Here is a 19,327-nt window from a genome sequence, read left to right as displayed (position 1 = left end):
ATTCTCGGTGCTCAAGAGAAAGAACTAAATTCTCGCTCTTGAGCCTACACACCATACACTCAGAAAAGTCAACGACCTTCCTGTCGTGCCCACACATCTCACACACAACAAACTCTCCCAATCCCACCTCAACACTCTCTTTCACGCACTCAATCACACTCTGATATACCTCAGTAGCTACCGCCATACTAATTTACAATATGTTAACTCACAAACAAATAAAAATACTAGGTGACGGCGGGGTGGGGGGAACCGCGGTGGTGGGAGGGCCTAAGTGAGGTCAACTAATCCTCTTTCAAGGTCAACTTGACGGTTACAAGCCTAGTCTCCTCGCTCTACAAAAATACTTTTAACTCACAAACACTGATTCTAACCACTATTTCACTCTAATCTAACACTTGCAGTACACACTTTCACTTCACTAACACTCAAAAGCACCACACACAGACACCAAGCACAAACACCACTCGCTAACTATAAAAACCACAGCCAGAAACGGAGCGCACACACAACACGTCCACTCGCCACCACAGCTACTCGCAGCATCTTTATTTTATATTTTAGCTCATGTCACAAGGGGACATGTAACATCAGTGGCATCTGGTGGGTTAGTTCTGAAGATTTCCCATTATCATCCTCTTGTATTTGATTGAACGGGGGAAAATGTCCTCATGCACATTTGTGTTATTTATCCTTTCCTTAAGTTGTGTACTGGTGCATCACCTTGCCAGTTAGGGGTTAATCTATGTAATGTAATTTATAAAATAAAGCATCTATATATCTGGACTATTTTTCATGATTATGATGATTGCACCAAAGCAGACATTTAGATTCTATCAATTGAACCAAACAAACATACTTTTTTAGGTTCTAACTGTGTTACATGGTCTTTATATTAAATTGACTTACTATTATCTTCAATGTTTCAGTTTCCAGGAGAGAACCTTTAGAATTTTGTGTAGAAGCAACGAAGAAGATAAATTTAAACATGCCCAAAGAGCTCTGATGGCTGCATGCCAAGAACTCAACATGAAGGAGGAGCTATACGTAAGTACACTTATCATATTAAATAGAAGTCAACAATATTCTATGTTGTACACAGTTGAATCTCTCAGAACTTTAAAAGGCATGACTTCATTAGTTTAGCTTGTTGGAAACAATGAATGATAAAGGATGTACATATGTTACAGAGGTCCTCTTTTAGTGCGCACCTCAGTTAATGCATTTCCAGCTGTATGTGTACCCTTGCTTTGTTTTCGCTTTGTTTTCTTCACTTGTACAATGCTCAAAATTTCCGATTTTATGCGCACTTGGCGAAAGAAACTTTAATTTGAGAACAAAATATATTTGCTAGGTGTAGGCCTGACATCCTCTTACAGCTTCCCTCTTTTCGTACGTTCTTATTTTTATCCATATTAAAATGCAGCTTTGCTTCCCTTCCTACACTCAATTTACCCTCTCTTCTATACTGAATATCCTTGGTCTGGCCTTTACTTATAATCTAAACTGGAAACTTCACATCTCATTTCTTGCTAAAACAGCTTTTATGAAGTTATGATGTGTTCTGAGACATCTCTGCCAGTTTTTCTCAACTGCTAACTCTATACAAGGGCCTTATATGCCTTTGTATGAAGTAGTCTTCATATGTAGTGGGGTTCCACTCACAGTTTTATTAGATAAGGTGAAATCAAAGGCTTTTTATGTTATCAACTCCCTCTGACTGAATGTCTTCAGCCTTTTTCTCACTGGTGCAGTGTTGCATATCTTGCTGTCTTCTACCACTATTTTCATACCAACTCCTCTTCTGATCTTGCTAACTGCATACCTCACCTCCTTCCATGGCCTTACTGCACAAGGCTTTCTTCTTCCTCTCACTCTTATTCTGTCCTATTTTGTCAACCTCTCTAATGCAAGAGTTTACCAGTACTATTCTCAATCATTCATACTTTTCTCTGGTAAATTTGGGAATTCCCTATCTGCTTTTGTATTTCCATATTCCTATGACTTCATCCAATTTAAAAGAGGTTTCAAGGCATTTATGTTTATCTTTTTTTTTTTTTTTTTTTTTTTTTTTTTTTTGTCTATCAGCTCCAGATCCTACCAATACTTGTATTGTATGTGCTGGTTTTAACTGCTCAGTCCATGTCTCCAATATAGATAGTAAAGAAAGAGAGAGACTGTGATGAAAAATAATTAATGAAAGAGACTGTGATGAAAAATGATAAATGAAAGGAAGATTCTTGGAGCTACAGTGAGTTCAATTCCAAATGTAAACAACTCTCTTACTCACAAGCCGGAATTAAGATGGTGCATGTTCAATCAATCCAGGGTAGCCCAGCTAATTTCCCCAGATTCAGTGATGAAGAAGAAAGTGCAAGCAGGATTAATAGAAGACTGAAAAGTAGAGGAGGATTATGTAAGCTTGAGAGAAAGGATGAGAGAACTGACTGGTGCAGTGATACAGATGGGGGAAGATATAAAGATTATTTTGAGAGAATTGAGAGAGATCAAACAGAGCAAGGAGAGGGAAGCTGAAAATAAGAAGTTGAGGAAAAAGGTACGACAAGTTGTAGATCAGAATAGTAGATATATGGCTGAGATTACACCTCTAAAGAGAGAAAATTATCAACTGAAGAATAGACTGGAGAGAGAAAATAGATATGGTGTGGAAGTCATGAGAAGTGAAGTGTAAGATATGATACAGGGAGCCCACAGTTGGAAGGAAGAAAGAGAAAAATAGGAGATTGATGATATGAAGGAAATATTGAGGCGACATAAACAGGAACATTACAAGCAAATTGAAAGAAGAGTGGTTAGGAAAAGGAGCAAATAATAAAGTATGCAGTATAATAAGATGTGTATTGTGATATTTGTTGATAAAGAAAAGAAATTACTATTAGGACTTTAAAAGAAAGAGAGGAACTTAGAGAGCAAAGGAGATAATAGAAGCAGTAGAGACTGATGGAGGGAAGAAATAATGAAATAAATAGAAGAAATTCAGAGGTGGGGCAAGTATGCTCACGATGGTGTGAGGCCTCTAAAAATTAGATTTAGCACTCAAATGGAAGTGAAAACTATAATGGCAGTGGCACAATGGCATAGTGAAATTAGATAAGTTGTGTGTGTGTGTGTGTGTGAACAGTGGCTCAGCAACTTTTAGAAAATATTTCTAATTGTACAGCACCAGCTTCAGTTCATCATCATCTTGATTTTTTTTTAAATTTCTACAGCATATATTTATTAGATTCAGTTATATGCACTAAAAATTTGAACAAATTAGTTAGTTTGGAAATGTATCATTCAGATTCAGTTATATGCACTAAAAATTTGAACAAATTAGTTAGTTTGGAAATGTATCATTATAATTTCTGAGGGTCAGGTAAAAGCCATAGTCATTTTCTGCCATTGCTTTAAATAGAATTGTAATCCAAATCATGTATCCTTCAAAACTAGAAACTTCAGTAGGTGACTAATGCTTCATATACTGAGTGAAAGACAATAATGAAAGCAAAGAATACATCATGTGACCAATCCTTTTTTACCATGTTATTTAAACTATAGAATGGTGTTATGACACATACTATTTTTATGATGAGGATTCCTGTTGTGGAATTTTTAATATGACAATGATTTTGTAAGCATTTCTCATTGTGAATATTGTACTAAGATTTCTAGTATAGGCATTTTATATTGTTCTGCTCAGAACCTATTATATATATATATATATATATATATATATATATATATATATATATATATATATATATATATATATATATATATATATATATATATATATATATATATATATATATATATATATATATATATATATATATATATATATATATATATATATATATATATATATATATATATATATATATATATATATATATATATATATATATATATATATATATATATATATATATATATATATATATATATATATATATATATATATATATATATATATATATATATATATATATATATATATATATATATATATATATATATATATATATATATATATATATATATATATATATTTATTTATTTATTTTGTTTATTTATTTATTTATTTATTTGTTTATTTATTTATTTTATTTATTTTATTTATTTTTTTTTTTTCTTAACACTGATTTTACATTTTGTTTTACCAGGATGAGCTTATCCCACCACCATTCTCCCCAGTGAAAAATCATAGATGGATAGAGGACTGAAGTTTTTAAAAGCCTCTTTGTTCAACAGTAACAAAGCAAAATCTACTGAGAAAGTAAGTCACTGTATTTATGAGTTTATATTCAAATGAAGCTGGCATGATTATTTTCAGGATTCTACTCCAGTAATCCTTTGTTGTAAAGGACAAGTACCATATTTGACAGCATATAGGATACATGGACATACAGTGGAGACTCAAGACTTGAACTTAATTCGTTCCAAATGGCCGTTCGAGTATTAAAAAGTTCGACTATTGATATCTATAAATCAGATAATTCATTCCAGCCATTGCCAAACCCATGTTTAGAATAAAGCAGCGGTTTAATTTTGCAGTCGCCGCTAGCATTGGCGCACACAAGCGGGGTTAGCTTGTCTTTCATGGGCTTGTGTCCTGGCAAACACTTCTCTTCCTTTGTTATAAAGATCATTTTTTTTTTTTTTTTTTTTTTTTTTTTTTTTTTTCTTTTCAAAAACAGGCCAATTTTATCACAATTAACCCCTAAAACTCGGGGATGTTGGGATTTTTAGTTTGCACTAACTCGGAAGGTTTGGTGAGAAACACATAAAATAGCCTGTATTCACATACTGATTACACTTGGAAATTCAATAAACGATTGAGAACAAATGGTGTTCTGCCCACAAGCAACTTTTCTTCTTTGCAATGCAAAAAACTGAAGTCTCTAGATGGTATGGTTACCAAAATATCACAGGTTGAATGAGATAGTATCATTGGTGTATGTGGCCTGGCATCCAGTCAGGTCCAGCGGCCTTGGCTAGAGTGATAGAAAACGGGCCCCTTGTATCCTCTCTCTCTCTCTCTCTCTCTCTCTCTCTCTCTCTCTCTCTCTCTCTCTCTCTCTCTCTCTCTCTCTCTCTCTCTCTCAATCAGAATGTTTGCAAAGTTATCTAATTTGTATATATTTTTGCAAAAAAAAATTAAAATACACACAATAGGAGTTGCTGGTGGTGGTGGTGGTGGATTGTCCTCCCCCTAGGTGGTTGAACCTCCTATATCCGTATCAGGGCCCAGAACATCACTGTCTTTGTTCTCTATTATTGTAGAAACTGTTAATTCCAAAGCTCTTCTGGTACCACTCTCATTCAAAAGTTGTCTCACCGCAACATGGCAAGAGACCTGAGGTGTAGAAGTAAGGCGCATGGGAGAGGTGGCGGAATCGGACACCGTGACATCACGGTCGCTCCCACCATCTATCGTGGGAGTTGGTGACACAGTGACATATAGCATATGTTTACTCCTGACTTGGGGGCTTGCTGTGCCTCACAACAGAATGAATTCCAGTTCTTTTCTTGAAATTCACAAACTACCCTTTACTTACTTTAAAATCATCATTGGAGTCAGATGTAGTATCAGAAATAAGATCACAATCCAGCAGCCTAGCCTTTGCACAAATTATGCCCTCTGACAATGAATCATCAGCCATCTGCCTTTGGTTTATTCAATCAACAATTTTTCCATTTATTCCACTGCCGCAGGTCACTTAAATTGCCTTTTCACACCAATCGCCACATCAGCTTTTTTAGTGAGCTGTCTTTTTCAGTAATGGGGTTACTGTAGATTTAGCCATACAGTACTCAGCTGCAAGATCAGTTATTCTTCCTCCTTTCTCTTATTTATCAATAATCTCCTTTTTCCTTTCGATGGTTGTCACTACATTCTTTCTTGTAGGTTTTATTCTCACCACTAACAAGCCTCTTCCATGCCATTGTAAGCTTTTAAATGAAAAAAAAAACGGAGCAAAAGCGCAGGACAATGTTATTTTTACGACAGCGAAGGATAAACTGGCTGTGGTGGACCAATGGGGTGCGTGGGGTGGTGGGAAGAGAGAAACCCTTTGTTTACAGCCACATGGATGGATGTTCGACTAATAGGTATTTTTTTTTAGTATTAAGTTGAACTTTTTCGTTCAGCTATTGAAAAGTTTGACTATTTAGACGTTCAAGTAGTGAGTCTCCACTGTATAAGACGCACCTCCTATTTCAGCGAATCAAATTCAGGAAAGAAAAGTTTTTATTGTATTTAATCATATACTATTGAAAACAATCTATCAGCATATTACACAAACAGAAAACATTGCTGCAAAAGGGTACCCAGACGCTTTGTCTCCAGACAGTTTACCAAACAGACATATTGTCACCAGATGATTCATCAAATGAATATCTAGTTGAACAGCCTTTTTGTTGAACAGTCATTTCATTGTGAACAATTGATTTTGTTGCATAACTGTATTGTTGAAAGCGACGCAATAAATACAATTATTAAACATTTTTATTTGGGGACTAGCATTGGTTCTATTGAAATATAATCTACATTTAATTAAAAAGAGATTTAAAACTTACAAATTATATGCAATGGATTGTAGGTACTGTAGTTTATCTCTATCTCCATTTGCATAGTCTTCTGTGAGCTTTTATAGCCATTCATTAACAACTGCTTATTTCTTTTTAGTGTTTCTAGGCATTATACCGCATAAAGCCCGTTTTTTCATTAGTTCCCAATCATTTTGCTCTTTTTTGAGTTTGGTCATAAGGCAAGATAAATTTGGATGAATGACTGACATTTGTTGAAATGTACGATGCTAATCTTCAACAGATTATTTGTTTAAGGTATTCCTAGCAAGGTCTTTTCTCTAATATTCCATAAGGAGGTATCAAAACTTCGACGGCCTCGCTTTCCCCTATGTACAACACCCAAGTAAGTAATCTTTAAGTAAACGAGAAATTTTCCTCCATCTGTTTACTCATGTAATGAAGCCAGCCAGTAATTCATTAAATATGTGTATGACATCCTCCTTTGGAATAAATGCCAGTGTTGTAAGATTTATTTTAGGAAAGCATTCCTTGGCTCATTATACCAATTTTCCTCCAAAGGCATTAACCAAAATGAAAAATAGATCCAGATATATGAGACTTAGGAAATTTTTTTTCTATACTACAGTGGTGCCTTATGATAACGGACACTTTAGGGGTGACAGGTTGCCTGTTACTGAGAACGGTTTGTCTGTGAGATCGTTAAATACCACAAATCACCATGAGTATCAAGCCGGTGACCACATACAAGCAAGCAGTTGCCACTCTCCACTTTTTTTACAAGTTTTGTAAATCATAGATGACTTACAATAGTATCTAGGATGCCTTTTTTGGCTTGTTTGTTGTGTCATATGTGTATTCGTCTGTGCAGCCACTCGGGAACTATGGATTCGTGGACGGGGAAAAAATGCCATAACAGTTCCCATAAAAAATTGGCTAGTGTCTGACAAATCCGTTATTGAGTTAAATCCATTACTGCGAGGTCCATTATTGTGATGCACCACTGTACTTATCATAGTTTTTTTCAAAATAAGTTTTCTTGAAGTTTAGAAAATATTGTATCATATGTTTATTAAGTTTTAGATTTCATAACACTGGTTTGTTTAATAACAAAATTAAGTAATTATATTGTTGGCTGTTTAACAGTATAAAAAGCCTATATATACAAAGGAATACAAAGGAAGGAACAGACAGCAACAGCCCTACTGGGCCTAACGAGGCTGTCTGTGTGCCTATGCTACCACTACAGATGCTATAAGTTAGAGGCTGAAGGACATCAGGGTTCAAGGAAGAAGAAAAGAGGCCACAGGGAGAGAGAAAGTCAAAGATGTGATAGGAAAGATTGAAGAAGTGACACTATCTAGTACAGTAACTACAAACAAAAAAAGGATATCTTATGAAGGCGCAAAGTACGTCATTTGAGGGGTTAATGTGAAGTGAATGTCCAACCTTTTTTTAAAAGTTTCTATCGTATTGCTACGGACAACATGTGCTGGGAGAGAGTTCCAGACATTTACAATTCTATTGAAGAAATAATGTTTTGCCTCGTCTGACCTGAAACGTTTACCTGTAATCTTGTAGCCATTATTTCTAGTGGTGTTGGAGCTGTCAATGGTGAGATAGTTGTTTACATTTATGTTATCAAAGCCCCGGAACATTTTAAATAGTTCAATCAAATCTCCTCGCATACGCCGCTTCTCTAAACTGAACAAGTTGAGTTCCTCAAGCGCTCCTCGTAAGGCTTGTTTCGCAGTCGTGGGATCAATTTGGTGACTTCTTTGGACTCTCTCCAGGTTGTCTATATCTTTCCTATAGTGGGGTGACCAGAACTGGACACAGTATTAAAAATAGAGGTTGGACGAGTGCATTAAATAATGTGAGAATAACCCCCTCTGATTTAAATTGAAAAGTTCTACCAATTAACCCAACCAGTTTGTTTGCTGTTTAGACTACTTCCGAGCAGTGTTTACTTGACTTGAGGTCTGAAGTAATTATGACGCCTTTTTCCGTATCAACCTTAAGAAGCTCGGAACCGTTCATTAAATAATTAGTATGATCATTATTAATACCAATGTGCAACACTTTACATTTGGATACATTGAAGCTCATCTGCCACTTGTCTGACCAAGTGGCTAAGCGGTCAAGATCTGATTGTAGTTTTCTTTTATCCTCGAACGTGACTACTTTATTCATTATTTTAGTATCATCAGCAAACTTACTTACTTTACAGGTGAGGCCCTCATCGATATCATTAACATAAATAAGGAAAAGAACCGGGCCAAGCACAGATCCCTGTGGTACACCGCTTAAGACTTCTCGCCATTTTGAAAATTTACCATTTAAAACAACGCGCTGTTTTCTCTCAGAAAGCCAGTCTTCAAGCCATTTGAGAAGTATTCCATCTACACCATGTGACTTCAATTTACCTAGTAGCCGCTTATGGGGAACTTTGTCAAAAGCTTTTGAAAATCTAGATACACAACATCTACTGCCTTTGTTTCGTCGTACATGGTGAAAACATCATTAAAGAAGTCAAGTAAATTAGTCAGACAAGAACGTCTGTTTCGAAAGCCGTGCTGTGAGTCATTGATTAAATCATTTACTTCTAGAAAGTTGACTAAGTTATTGCGAATTACAGTTTCCATTAATTTGCATACCACAGATGTGAGGCTGATGGGTCTGTAGTTACATGGGAGTGATTTGTCGCCTTTTTATGTATGGGGTTACGTTTGCTAACTTCCAATCCCTAGAAACCTTGCCACACATAAGTAACTTGGTGAATAGCAATGAAAGGGGTTTACATATTTGAAATTAAGCTTCTTTCAAGACACGTAGTGCGATACAGTCTGGGCCGGGACTTTTGTCAGTTTTCATTTTATCAATTGCTTTAATTATTTCGTCTTCTTGAAAATCGCAGACACTTAATGGGGTTATGTTATGGAATATAAGGGGTGGCTCAGGGACTGTGTGAATGCTTTCTTTTGTAAAGACTGAAGTAAAATAATCATTTAGTGTGTCTGCAATCTGAGTTTCTTTAGTGGCAAGATTACCGTTGTCTAAATAGATCTGGTTAATGTGAGATGTAATAACTTTTTTCTTCCGAACATAACTAAAATTCCTTGGGATTGGATTTGGAGACGCTTGCAATATACATTTCAAGGTTTTTCTTGCTTTGTTTAATGAGCTTCTTTGATTCGCGCCGAAATCTGTCATATTCAAGTTTGTCACCCTCGTTCTTAGATGTCAGATATTTACGGAAGGCACGATTTTTTTTAGTAGTTGTGACTCAATTTGGTTTGTCCACCATTTAGGTTTGTTCCTTTTGCATGGACGCCTTTTACGCATTGGAATACATGACTTCACAGCGGTTTTCTAAAATGTATTTAAATTTGAGCCATGATTCTTCAATGTTACTTTCACCAAGTTCGGCATTCCAATCTGTTGCAGCAAGAATTAACTTTAGTCTCTTGTAATCTCCTCCTTTGTAAATGAAAACTTTTTCGTTGCTAACACTGTCTTTATACAGTTGAAGGTTGATGTTGAAGGAGACAATCTTGTGATCACTGTTACTAAATTGAGGACCAATATTAACATTTGATATTAAGTCGTCGTTTGTTGAAAGAACAAGATCTAATAATAATAATAATAATATACGGTCTATTAATTTGGCAGTGCCACAAAAAGTTTACACTGAAAATGTACAGGAGGGGGGACATTAAAACAATGAAATTCTTAACCTAACTATGAATCTAACTTAACCAAGAATTAACTTATTGATTTAATTGATTTATTTATTTATGGCTCGCACCATAGTGGGCACTGCGCTAAGGTGGTACCGGTCAGTGCGCGGTGCTCTTAAGGGCGCCACTCAATTCTGGTGTCGGGTGGCGCGGACAGGGGGAGGCACGTCTGAGGGTAGCAGGTGGCAGAGACGTGGATGATGCAGCAGCCCTTCCCAAATTTTTCCAAGGCTCCTGGTGTCTTGTGGCCAGCCTCAGCAGGCTCAGGCAGGTCAGGGCATCCTCGTAGGACCTGTAGGCAGGCCCAAGGATGACCCTGAACACCCTCTTCTGAACCCTCTCCAGCTGTTGCCGTTGTGTGAGGTTCAGGGAGGAGGACCATGCTGGGGAGGCACACATGAGCTTAGGGAGTATAAAGGTGAGATACACTCCCCTCAGCTCATCTGCCAGTGCACCCAGGGACCTGAGTCGGTGCAGCATATAGATCTTGTATGAGGCTGACCTGATGATGGTGGAAACATGCTCCTTCCATGATAATTGATCATCCACCAAGACACCTAGAAGCTTGGTGCTGTGGACCACCTGGAGGGAGTGATGGCCTACAGATAGCTGGGGAAGGGGGACTGCTGCTGTGGAGGTACAAATGTGCATCACCACGGTTTTGGTGTGGTTGATGGTCATTTTGTTGTCCTCCGTCCACGTCTGTAGTTGGTTAAGAGTGGACTGAAGTGCTGAGAAGTCTGGGTTGGTGTTGTTGACGGGTAAGCCCAAGGTGCAGTCGTCCACATACTTCCAGCGGTTGGGGGTGTGGATGAGAGCATCGTTGATAAGGATGAGGAAGCACAGAGGACCCATCTTGGTCCCCTGAGGGACCCCACATGTGAGCTGTTGGAAAGAGGAGACAGAGCCCTGATAACGAACGGTCTGACGCCTTCCCGTGAGGAAGTCTGCCAGCCACGCTATCAGGTAGGGAGAGAGACCCAGAGTGACGATTTTCTTTATCACAACAACGTGATCAACAAGATATGTTGTCACCTTGTGTGGGTTGTTGAATGTGTTGCTTTAGAGAACAGTCTAATAAACTATAGTACAAGTCCTGACCAGAGCGAGAGTTAAGTGGACATCCCCATGAGTTGACAGGCAAGTTGAAGTCTCCACAGATGACTGTTTCAAAATTGTTACTAATTTCAGTAATTTGATCTTGTAAATTTTTATCAGAAGAAATATTTTGAGCCGGAGGCCTATAAACAAGACCAATAACAATTTTCTTAGAATGTACTCTTAAATGTAAGAAGACTGAGTCTATATTGTTTATTTTATCGGTTTTAAATATGGTTGGCTGAAGACTGGCTTTAACATAGAGCAATACACCGCCTCCTATTCTATCTTGTTTCTCGCAGCTGAACATGTCATAGCCTGGCAGGTTATATTCAGCAAGAAAGTCTCAAAATGCAGAGTTGAGCCAAGACTGTAATACCAATAATATGATAATTTTCCAAAGCTGCCAGGGTTTCTAGATCTGAAAATTTATTTCTTAGGCTGCGAGCGTTGATTAGACAAGCTTTTACAGTGTTGCACATGGAGGTTGGGTCGCGTGAAGAGTCAACTAAGAATCTGGAGCTACACGTTCGTGCTGGTCGTTTTTTTATCTGAAACTGGAAACTTTATTATTAAGGAGCCTGCCAAGTTGTGCTGCTCCAACTCCATGTAGGTGTAAACCATCCGGCTGAAATAGAGACGGTTTGTTATAGAAGTCATCCCAAAGATTTATAAAATCTACTCCTTCCTCTGCATAGAGAGAATGGAGACGGCTGTTTGTGCTGAAGGCTCTGTTGTAAAAGACATTCGGTGCTCTGGTCTGGGGCAGGATGCCTGAAACAATAATATTATTAGATTTAGTTTTATACCGCTGTATCATCCTCTTGTATTTATCCATGAGCTCTTCGGACCTGGTATTTTCAATGTCATTAGTGCCAGAGGGTATTGTCTGTAGATCCACAAGCTGCCTCATCACATGCTGCCGTGATGTTGTCTAAGCGTCCACCGGGCATGCATAGACGCTTACTTGATTTATGAGCCCTGCCACAGAACTCGGAGAGCTGACCGCGGACTGTCGAATCCCCAATCAGTCTCGTTTCTTGCGCGTCTTCCTCCTCTTCAGCTAGTATCTGGTATCTATTGTGGGTTGAAATGGGCAAAAATTTCTTTACATTAGTGGTGGTAGCACGGTTCCTGACTAAAGTGAATGGCGTCTCTGCAGGCACAGTATGGTGGCGGGTAGGAGCCCCTGGAGTGGCAGAGATGGGTCTGTCAGGAATGGCAGGAACAGTGTCTGTGGAGATGCAACCTGTATTAGAGATGACAAACTCTTTGAGAGTTTCAAGCTGCTGCACGGTGTCGTCATACTGCTTGCACTTCTCCTCATATTTGTCGTTGAGTCTCTCCATCCTACTCTGGAGGTGACACAACCTGCAGGCAGAAGAATTCCTGAAATACTGAGGGGCAAACCTGCCACGACAGGTTTCACATTGTCTGAGAAGAGAAGGCATGATTAATGAGAGCACTATTGAAATTTCTGTAAAGTTGTAATCATAAATTGAGTAAGTAAAAAGTATAGTTGACGTAAATACAAGGGATCCTCGTAAGTCGACCGTTCGCAGTTTGAATTATTGTCAATTCGAACTCAGTTAATTAATGCCCAATCCTCAAGGTTCGATCGACTGACTCGCCAATTTGACATTCATATCTCGCGCGCCACCCAGCCAGTCAAATCCGTCGCCATCCCAAATTCGCTGCCAGCTAGCTTCCTCTGCCTCGCTCTCGCCCCAGCCGTTGTCCGGGCAGGCCACGCTCCGCCGTTCCACCTGCTGCCTCCACACCGCTTTGACCATGCCGTGCAAAGCCACCTTCAGCCCCAGCCCTAAGAAGCACAATTTCCTGCCTTTCAAAGATAAGCTTGAGCTTATAAGAAAGTTTGAGACAGGTATAGCTCACAGTGTCGTTGCAGCGCAAATGGGCATCCCTAGATCAACAGTATCAACAATTTGGAAGAACAGGGACAAGTACCACGAGACCGCTGCATCATGCAAGTGTTTTTATTTTTAAAAAATGTACTGTACAGCACCCTAATGTGTTTAATAAAAAAAGTTAAATATAAGTGAAGCCTTTAATAGTACTGATTTAGTCTAAGTTAGTGTTTTTTACAGATTATAGTGATGTTTTGGTGGTCTAGGCTGGAGGTTGGTCCCTATCCCCCCTATTTCTAAGTATCTTATGGGAAAAATTGCTTCATGATTCAAATAAACACTAATTCGACTCATGAAAAACCGCCCTAATTCCGTCAAATTGCGAGGATCTCCTGTATCTGGTTGACTGTTTAACACTTTTTCAACAAGACATCCATTCGACGAACAGGCTGTCTGACAAAACATCCATTCGGTGAATCATCCTGCAGTGATATGTCTGTTTGACGAATTGTCTGGCAACAAAGTGTCTAGTAACAATATGTCTGGTTATGCTGCAAAAGTAAGTTGACAATGCAGACAAGCAATAAACACTATCCATGTTTTTATATCATCCTGAAGTTCTGGCCAATGTGGGGCTGAGCAACGAAGATTATGTTTACCTTTCCTTGTGGTCTTCAATTGGTCTTCTTGCTGTCACCAGACAAATATGATTTTTTTGTTTTTGTAGGTGGTGACCCAAAAGCCTTTGCTGCTGCTCTATTGCTATGCTCTTTAGCATAATTTACCACTTGTAGTTTGCAGGAAACTGTGTCGCTTGATCTTACTCCTGCTGCTGCCATAACAGTGATGTGTTTTGTCATGATCATGGATCACAGTTCTGCTCGGCTAATATTTATAGCCATGCGTCACAGCCTCACAGGTTAGATTGGTTTCATTTTAACGATAATTTGATTTTAAAGTAATAATAGTGGTCATGATAATACCAGCAATAAAATAATGATGCATGCAGTTAATGTAGATAGAAATACTGATTGTAAGCTAGGTTAGTGAGCATCATAGAGAAGATTAGCCTATGGGAGGTCTCAACTTAGCATATTATACGCAGGATGTTTTTTTTACCCAAAATTTTGGGATAAAGGTGCATCCTGTATCCCACCAAATACTATGGTACTTCCAAATGAAGCCAGTATAACGTTAATGAAATCTTTGGAATGAAAATAGATTTTTATGTGATCTTTGTATGTATATCATTGGGTGATGCTATGATGATTTAATTGTTGCCCCATTCTTCTGATACAAAGAAGAGGGAATATTTAGGTATTCTGCTCTTTGAGTTGTAGCTTAATTCAGGACATCCTGACAATTTCTATTAGTTGTACAACTTGTATGCAGCGACTTTCAGATTTCCTTTACTTCATATTATTATAAGTAGTAGTAGTAGTATTTAATTATTTATTTATTTACTCATTATTATTATTATTATTATTATTATTATTATTATTATTATTATTATTATTATTATTATTATTTATTTATTTAGTTATTTATTTATTTTTATTTTTTTCGTCATTTCTTGTTTCTTGATACCACACAGGTTAAACCAACTTCCCAATGGAGGTGACTCAAGACAGCAAGATTGTGTTTATCATCTTTGATTTGATGAATCTCTTTATTTAAGTGTGTATGTTTCGATGATGATTTCTCTTCACTTATGTATGTGTTTATTTATGTATATCTGTCTATCTAGTGAGGAAGAGTATTTATAATATTTTATATTTATAGTGTTATGTATTCCCATTTATTTTTTATTTTTTGTTATTTGTCTGTTCAATCCTTACACTTCCACAATAAGTTATATAGTGAAGCCTCTCAGGTTCTCATTTATCTATTTAATTTTTCTTGTTTATCTACTCAGTCTTTAAACTGCCATCATCACTTATGTAATCAAGCCTCTCAGTTTCCATAATGCTGTGACCATTTACTTATCCATAGGGGGAAGAGGTGTAGAGAGAGAGAGAGAGAGAGGAGATGGGAAAGGATACTGATATATTTACTGAGACTGATACATTTATTGGTCGATTATTTTATGCATAGTAATATTGTATATAATTATACATACATGATACAGGCTTGGTCTGGTGAGCTGAAGCCCTTATAAAGACCTGAAACAAAATACACAATTGATTATGGCAAAGAAGTCAGATGTTAGGCCTATCATTCAAAACTTGTTTACAGTACTAGACAAAAATATGTGACCATTCCACGACTTCTGAGAATCTTTCCCGCTTAAGGCCAAACACAAAGCCAACTGTCAATCTGCTTCTGGCAGTAGTATAGTGAGGTTGTTTGTGTTGTTTTGCTCCATGATATATTTCTGGAGTTATATAACTTGGGTGGTTAGTAGCACTTTATTTGTCACACTATGGCAGAATTTAATTAGTATTTAACAAGTGAGGCAATTGCTCAAATTATTGGTCGAAAGAAAAGAGGCCATACAATTACCGAAATTTGTGATTTGACTGGCGTGTATGACGAGTGTGTAGAAGTACATACACAAATTTCATGTAGAAGGAAGTGATCAAATACCACAGAAGAAACCTCTCTCTGGCAGACCACACAAGAATTCAAATTGTGCTACAAATATGCTGTACTTGTAGATGCTGACTATACTATATAATTTCAGTATGTTTATAGCATGGTTTGAAATCTTGCATGATCTACTAGGGCAAGGTTTCTTCTGTGGTATTTGATCACTTCCTTCATGAAAATTTGTGTACGCTCATTTGCCCCACGACAGTCAAATTGTGAATTTTGGTAATTGTATGCCTTCCTTTCTTTAGACCAATCATCTGAGCAACTGTCTCACTCATTAAATCCTTAGATTTTGACATAGTGTGACAAATGAAGCACTACTTACCACCCAAGTCATGTACATCCAGAGGCCTGTCACAGAGCAAGACAGCACAACCTCACTCTACTACTGCCAGAGGCAGAAAGAGACTTGGCTTTGTGTTGAAGATATTGAGTGAATGGCTTTATAACAATATACAGTAAGACCCCGCACTTGGCGAATCTCAGTTTGGCAAAATTCACTTTTGGCGGTAGGGTGGCCACGGACTACCGAGTGCACACTTGGCAATTTGAATTCAAACTTGGCGGTCCCTGGCGGCTGCACGGCAAACCACGCTGCTCCCCTGTGACGTCAGACCTCTCTCTAAACCTATCAGAACACAGTGTGAATCCCCTTCAGCCATTTTGTTGTGTTACCCTCTGTTCTGCTAGCGTGAAAACGAATTCTGGCAATTTACCGCCAACATGGCCTCTACCAGTGCAACAATTGGTACAGGCGGGGGTAAGAACAATGGTGGTGGCAGCAAGGACAAAAGTGGGTGAGGAAAACGGATGGAAAAATGGGAGTACAGATGAGGAAAGCATCACAAATGCTTGTTTATTGGTCTGTTTTGTACATGTGTTCTAATATGTGAAGGCAAAAGACTTTATTTCATCTCGAAAGATGGTGTTTTAGGGATCAAAAGAGGGACTTTGGCAATGACCAAAGACTAATTGAGACATTTTTTAGGCAATTTATATGGTATAAAGAACTCGTGTTTGGCAAAATTCACATTTGGTGGTAATTTCACCAGACTAATTAATTCGCCAAGTGCGGGGGCTTACTGTATAATGATTTGTATATAAATAGATTTGTTTGGAGGTCAGTGATATCACAGAGTTTTAGCAAGATGAAGTGCTTGAACATGGTGTTAGTGTGGGTGTAGTGATGGCTGTGTGACATAACTCTTTAAGATTTTCTTGTGTGATAAAAAGATTTTCAAGAATACTGTAGTATCAATGGATCCTCCCATGTAACTGAACCATATAAGAAGTGTAGGTATGCTAATGACATGTAAATATTTTGTAAACAATCAATTATGAGGTTGTCTCTTACTTTGTATACTATACACCTAATAGTTTATTTAATTTCATAATTACTTCATTTAAATTGTCTTTAAATTTCAGTTCATTGTCAATTAGAATGCCTAAGAATTTGCAGATTTCAACTTGCTGGAATGAAGCATCATCAATGTTAGGTGTTTGTGTCATTAAAGAAATTGATACCAAAACATGTGTTTTAGAAATATTTAGCATTAGTTTGTTACTTTTGATCCAATCAGCAACTTTATTTAATTCAATATTTGATATATTACTATGAATGAAATATATATCCTGGCCCTGAATGAAAATTGTTATGTTATCTGCAAATAAAAGAAAATTAAGTTTGTCTGTAGAATGAGGGATGTTATTAATGTATAACAAAGACAATATAGAGCCCAAATTGCTCCTTGCGGCAAGCCACAGAGAGAGAGAGAGAGAGAAAAAGAGAAAGACAAATCTTGCTGCTGGAAAAGAGCAAAATGCAGTTTTGCAGTAGTTGATGGTACTGGAGGTCATGGAGAGAGCCAAACCTCCTTTTTATGGTCTTTTCAGCTTTGGTTTGTTTGGTAGATCCCCTGGTGCCATTCATCCTTCTCAGCTTGTGTGAGGAACAAAGCAGAACACAAAATCAACATGTCTCCTAACTTTTAGCCCATCTAACATATTTCCCAGACCTGCACAAGAAATTTTTCAGAAGAAATTTTTTCATCTCTTTTACTATCTTTTCCCTTTCTTCTTACTACCATGACAGTGAGAATCCCTTTGTCTGCTTCCTCTTATTCTGCGACTGTAATAATAATTCTCACAATTGCCTCCATGAGTCTAGGTCTCTCTTGCTCATACCTACAGCACTTTACTATAGTGTTCAATCAATCTCTCTCTCTCTCTCTCTCTCTCTCTCTCTCTCTCTCTCTCTCTCTCTCTCTCTCTCTCAATATGGTTTATGAATTATGCAGAGAGGCCAATACTGGTACTGGTTCCTGTCACAAAGCCTACAGAGTCCGTGTAATGCAATCACGCTGGACGATGTAAAGAGGAGAGTTTATGGGAAACCTCCGACAGCCTTCAAGTACATGACATATAGGAATGTAATTAATTCATTTCTATCTGTACATCCGGTATATACTAGCACTGATTTCATTCCTGATTATACCAGACAGGCATTAACCAGGCTCCGATTAATGTCTCATGATCTGAAGATCGAGACAGGAAGGAGGAACTGCGGCTATGCTCGTGTAACATGAATGCTGTGCAAGATGAATCACATGTTCTCACAGAATGTCCTTTATCAAGAGACTTAAGAGCTAGGTACAATATGCTAAATTTTACCAGCTTAAATGCAATGATGGAGAGAAAAGACGGAATAAAAAGCTTGTGTAGTTATATATACCATGTATTAAAAATGTATTAGTATACACAATTATAAGAGGATTTTTTGGCATGTACTTTCTGAAAGAAGAGTTTTTTATGCAATATGATTTGTGTTTTTGTGATGCTTTAAGTATGAGATAATTATTTCAGGCTGAATTTAAAGTTAGTAGATGTTTCAAAGTTTTGTTCTTTATATTGTGTATTGCAGCATTTTTAACGTATGTGTGTCTTTATGGATTTTTGTTTTGTGATGTTTTAAGTATGAGATCATTATTTTAGGCTTGAGTTTAATTTAGTAGAGGTTTCAAAGTTATGTTCTTTTATATTTTGTATTGCAGAGCTTTTAACGTATTTGTGTTTTTATGGATTTTTCGTAAACATAAGTTCAGAGAGATTCATCTCGTTGTTTTGGAGATCGTTCCATTTTTTTTATATGTTCACATGTCCGGTGTTTATATAAGTTTATTTTGTAGAGGGAGAATTTTTTAAGTATTTTTGAGTATTTTGAGTTTTATCTGGACAGGAAGTGCAAAAGTTATTGTTTTTATTACTATTGCTTTCTAATAAGTTTTGTCTAATTACCTAATAGTTTTTGAGAATGTATTCAATTTTTGTCAATAAACAATTAATTAATTAATTAATTCTCTCTCTCTCTCTCTCTCTCTCTCTCTCTCTCTCTCTCTCTCATATATATATATATATATATATATATATATATATATATATATATATATATATATATATACACAGACATACAGTAAA

The 19,327-nt window shown here is 37.1% G+C and overlaps 1 protein-coding gene across 4 annotated transcripts in view; it reads left to right on the top strand.

Annotated features, from left to right (window-relative positions):
* LOC123518956 (deoxynucleoside triphosphate triphosphohydrolase SAMHD1-like) overlaps positions 1-19,327 on the top strand; it is a 158,206-nt gene that overhangs the window by 90,470 nt on the left and 48,409 nt on the right. For all 4 annotated transcript variants that reach the window (XM_045280031.1, XM_045280033.1, XM_045280034.1 and 1 more), the window contains 2 exons: positions 930-1,047; positions 4,170-4,282. In XM_045280031.1, the coding sequence (XP_045135966.1) occupies positions 930-1,047; positions 4,170-4,229 (178 nt within the window). In that variant the 3' untranslated portion in view covers positions 4,230-4,282. The remainder of the gene's footprint in view (positions 1-929; positions 1,048-4,169; positions 4,283-19,327) is intronic.

The sequence above is a fragment of the Portunus trituberculatus genome, chromosome 44 (assembly GCF_017591435.1).
Source record: "Portunus trituberculatus isolate SZX2019 chromosome 44, ASM1759143v1, whole genome shotgun sequence".
In the NCBI taxonomy this organism is placed as follows: Eukaryota; Metazoa; Arthropoda; class Malacostraca; order Decapoda; family Portunidae; genus Portunus; species Portunus trituberculatus.
This window is presented reverse-complemented; position numbering and strand designations above follow the sequence as displayed.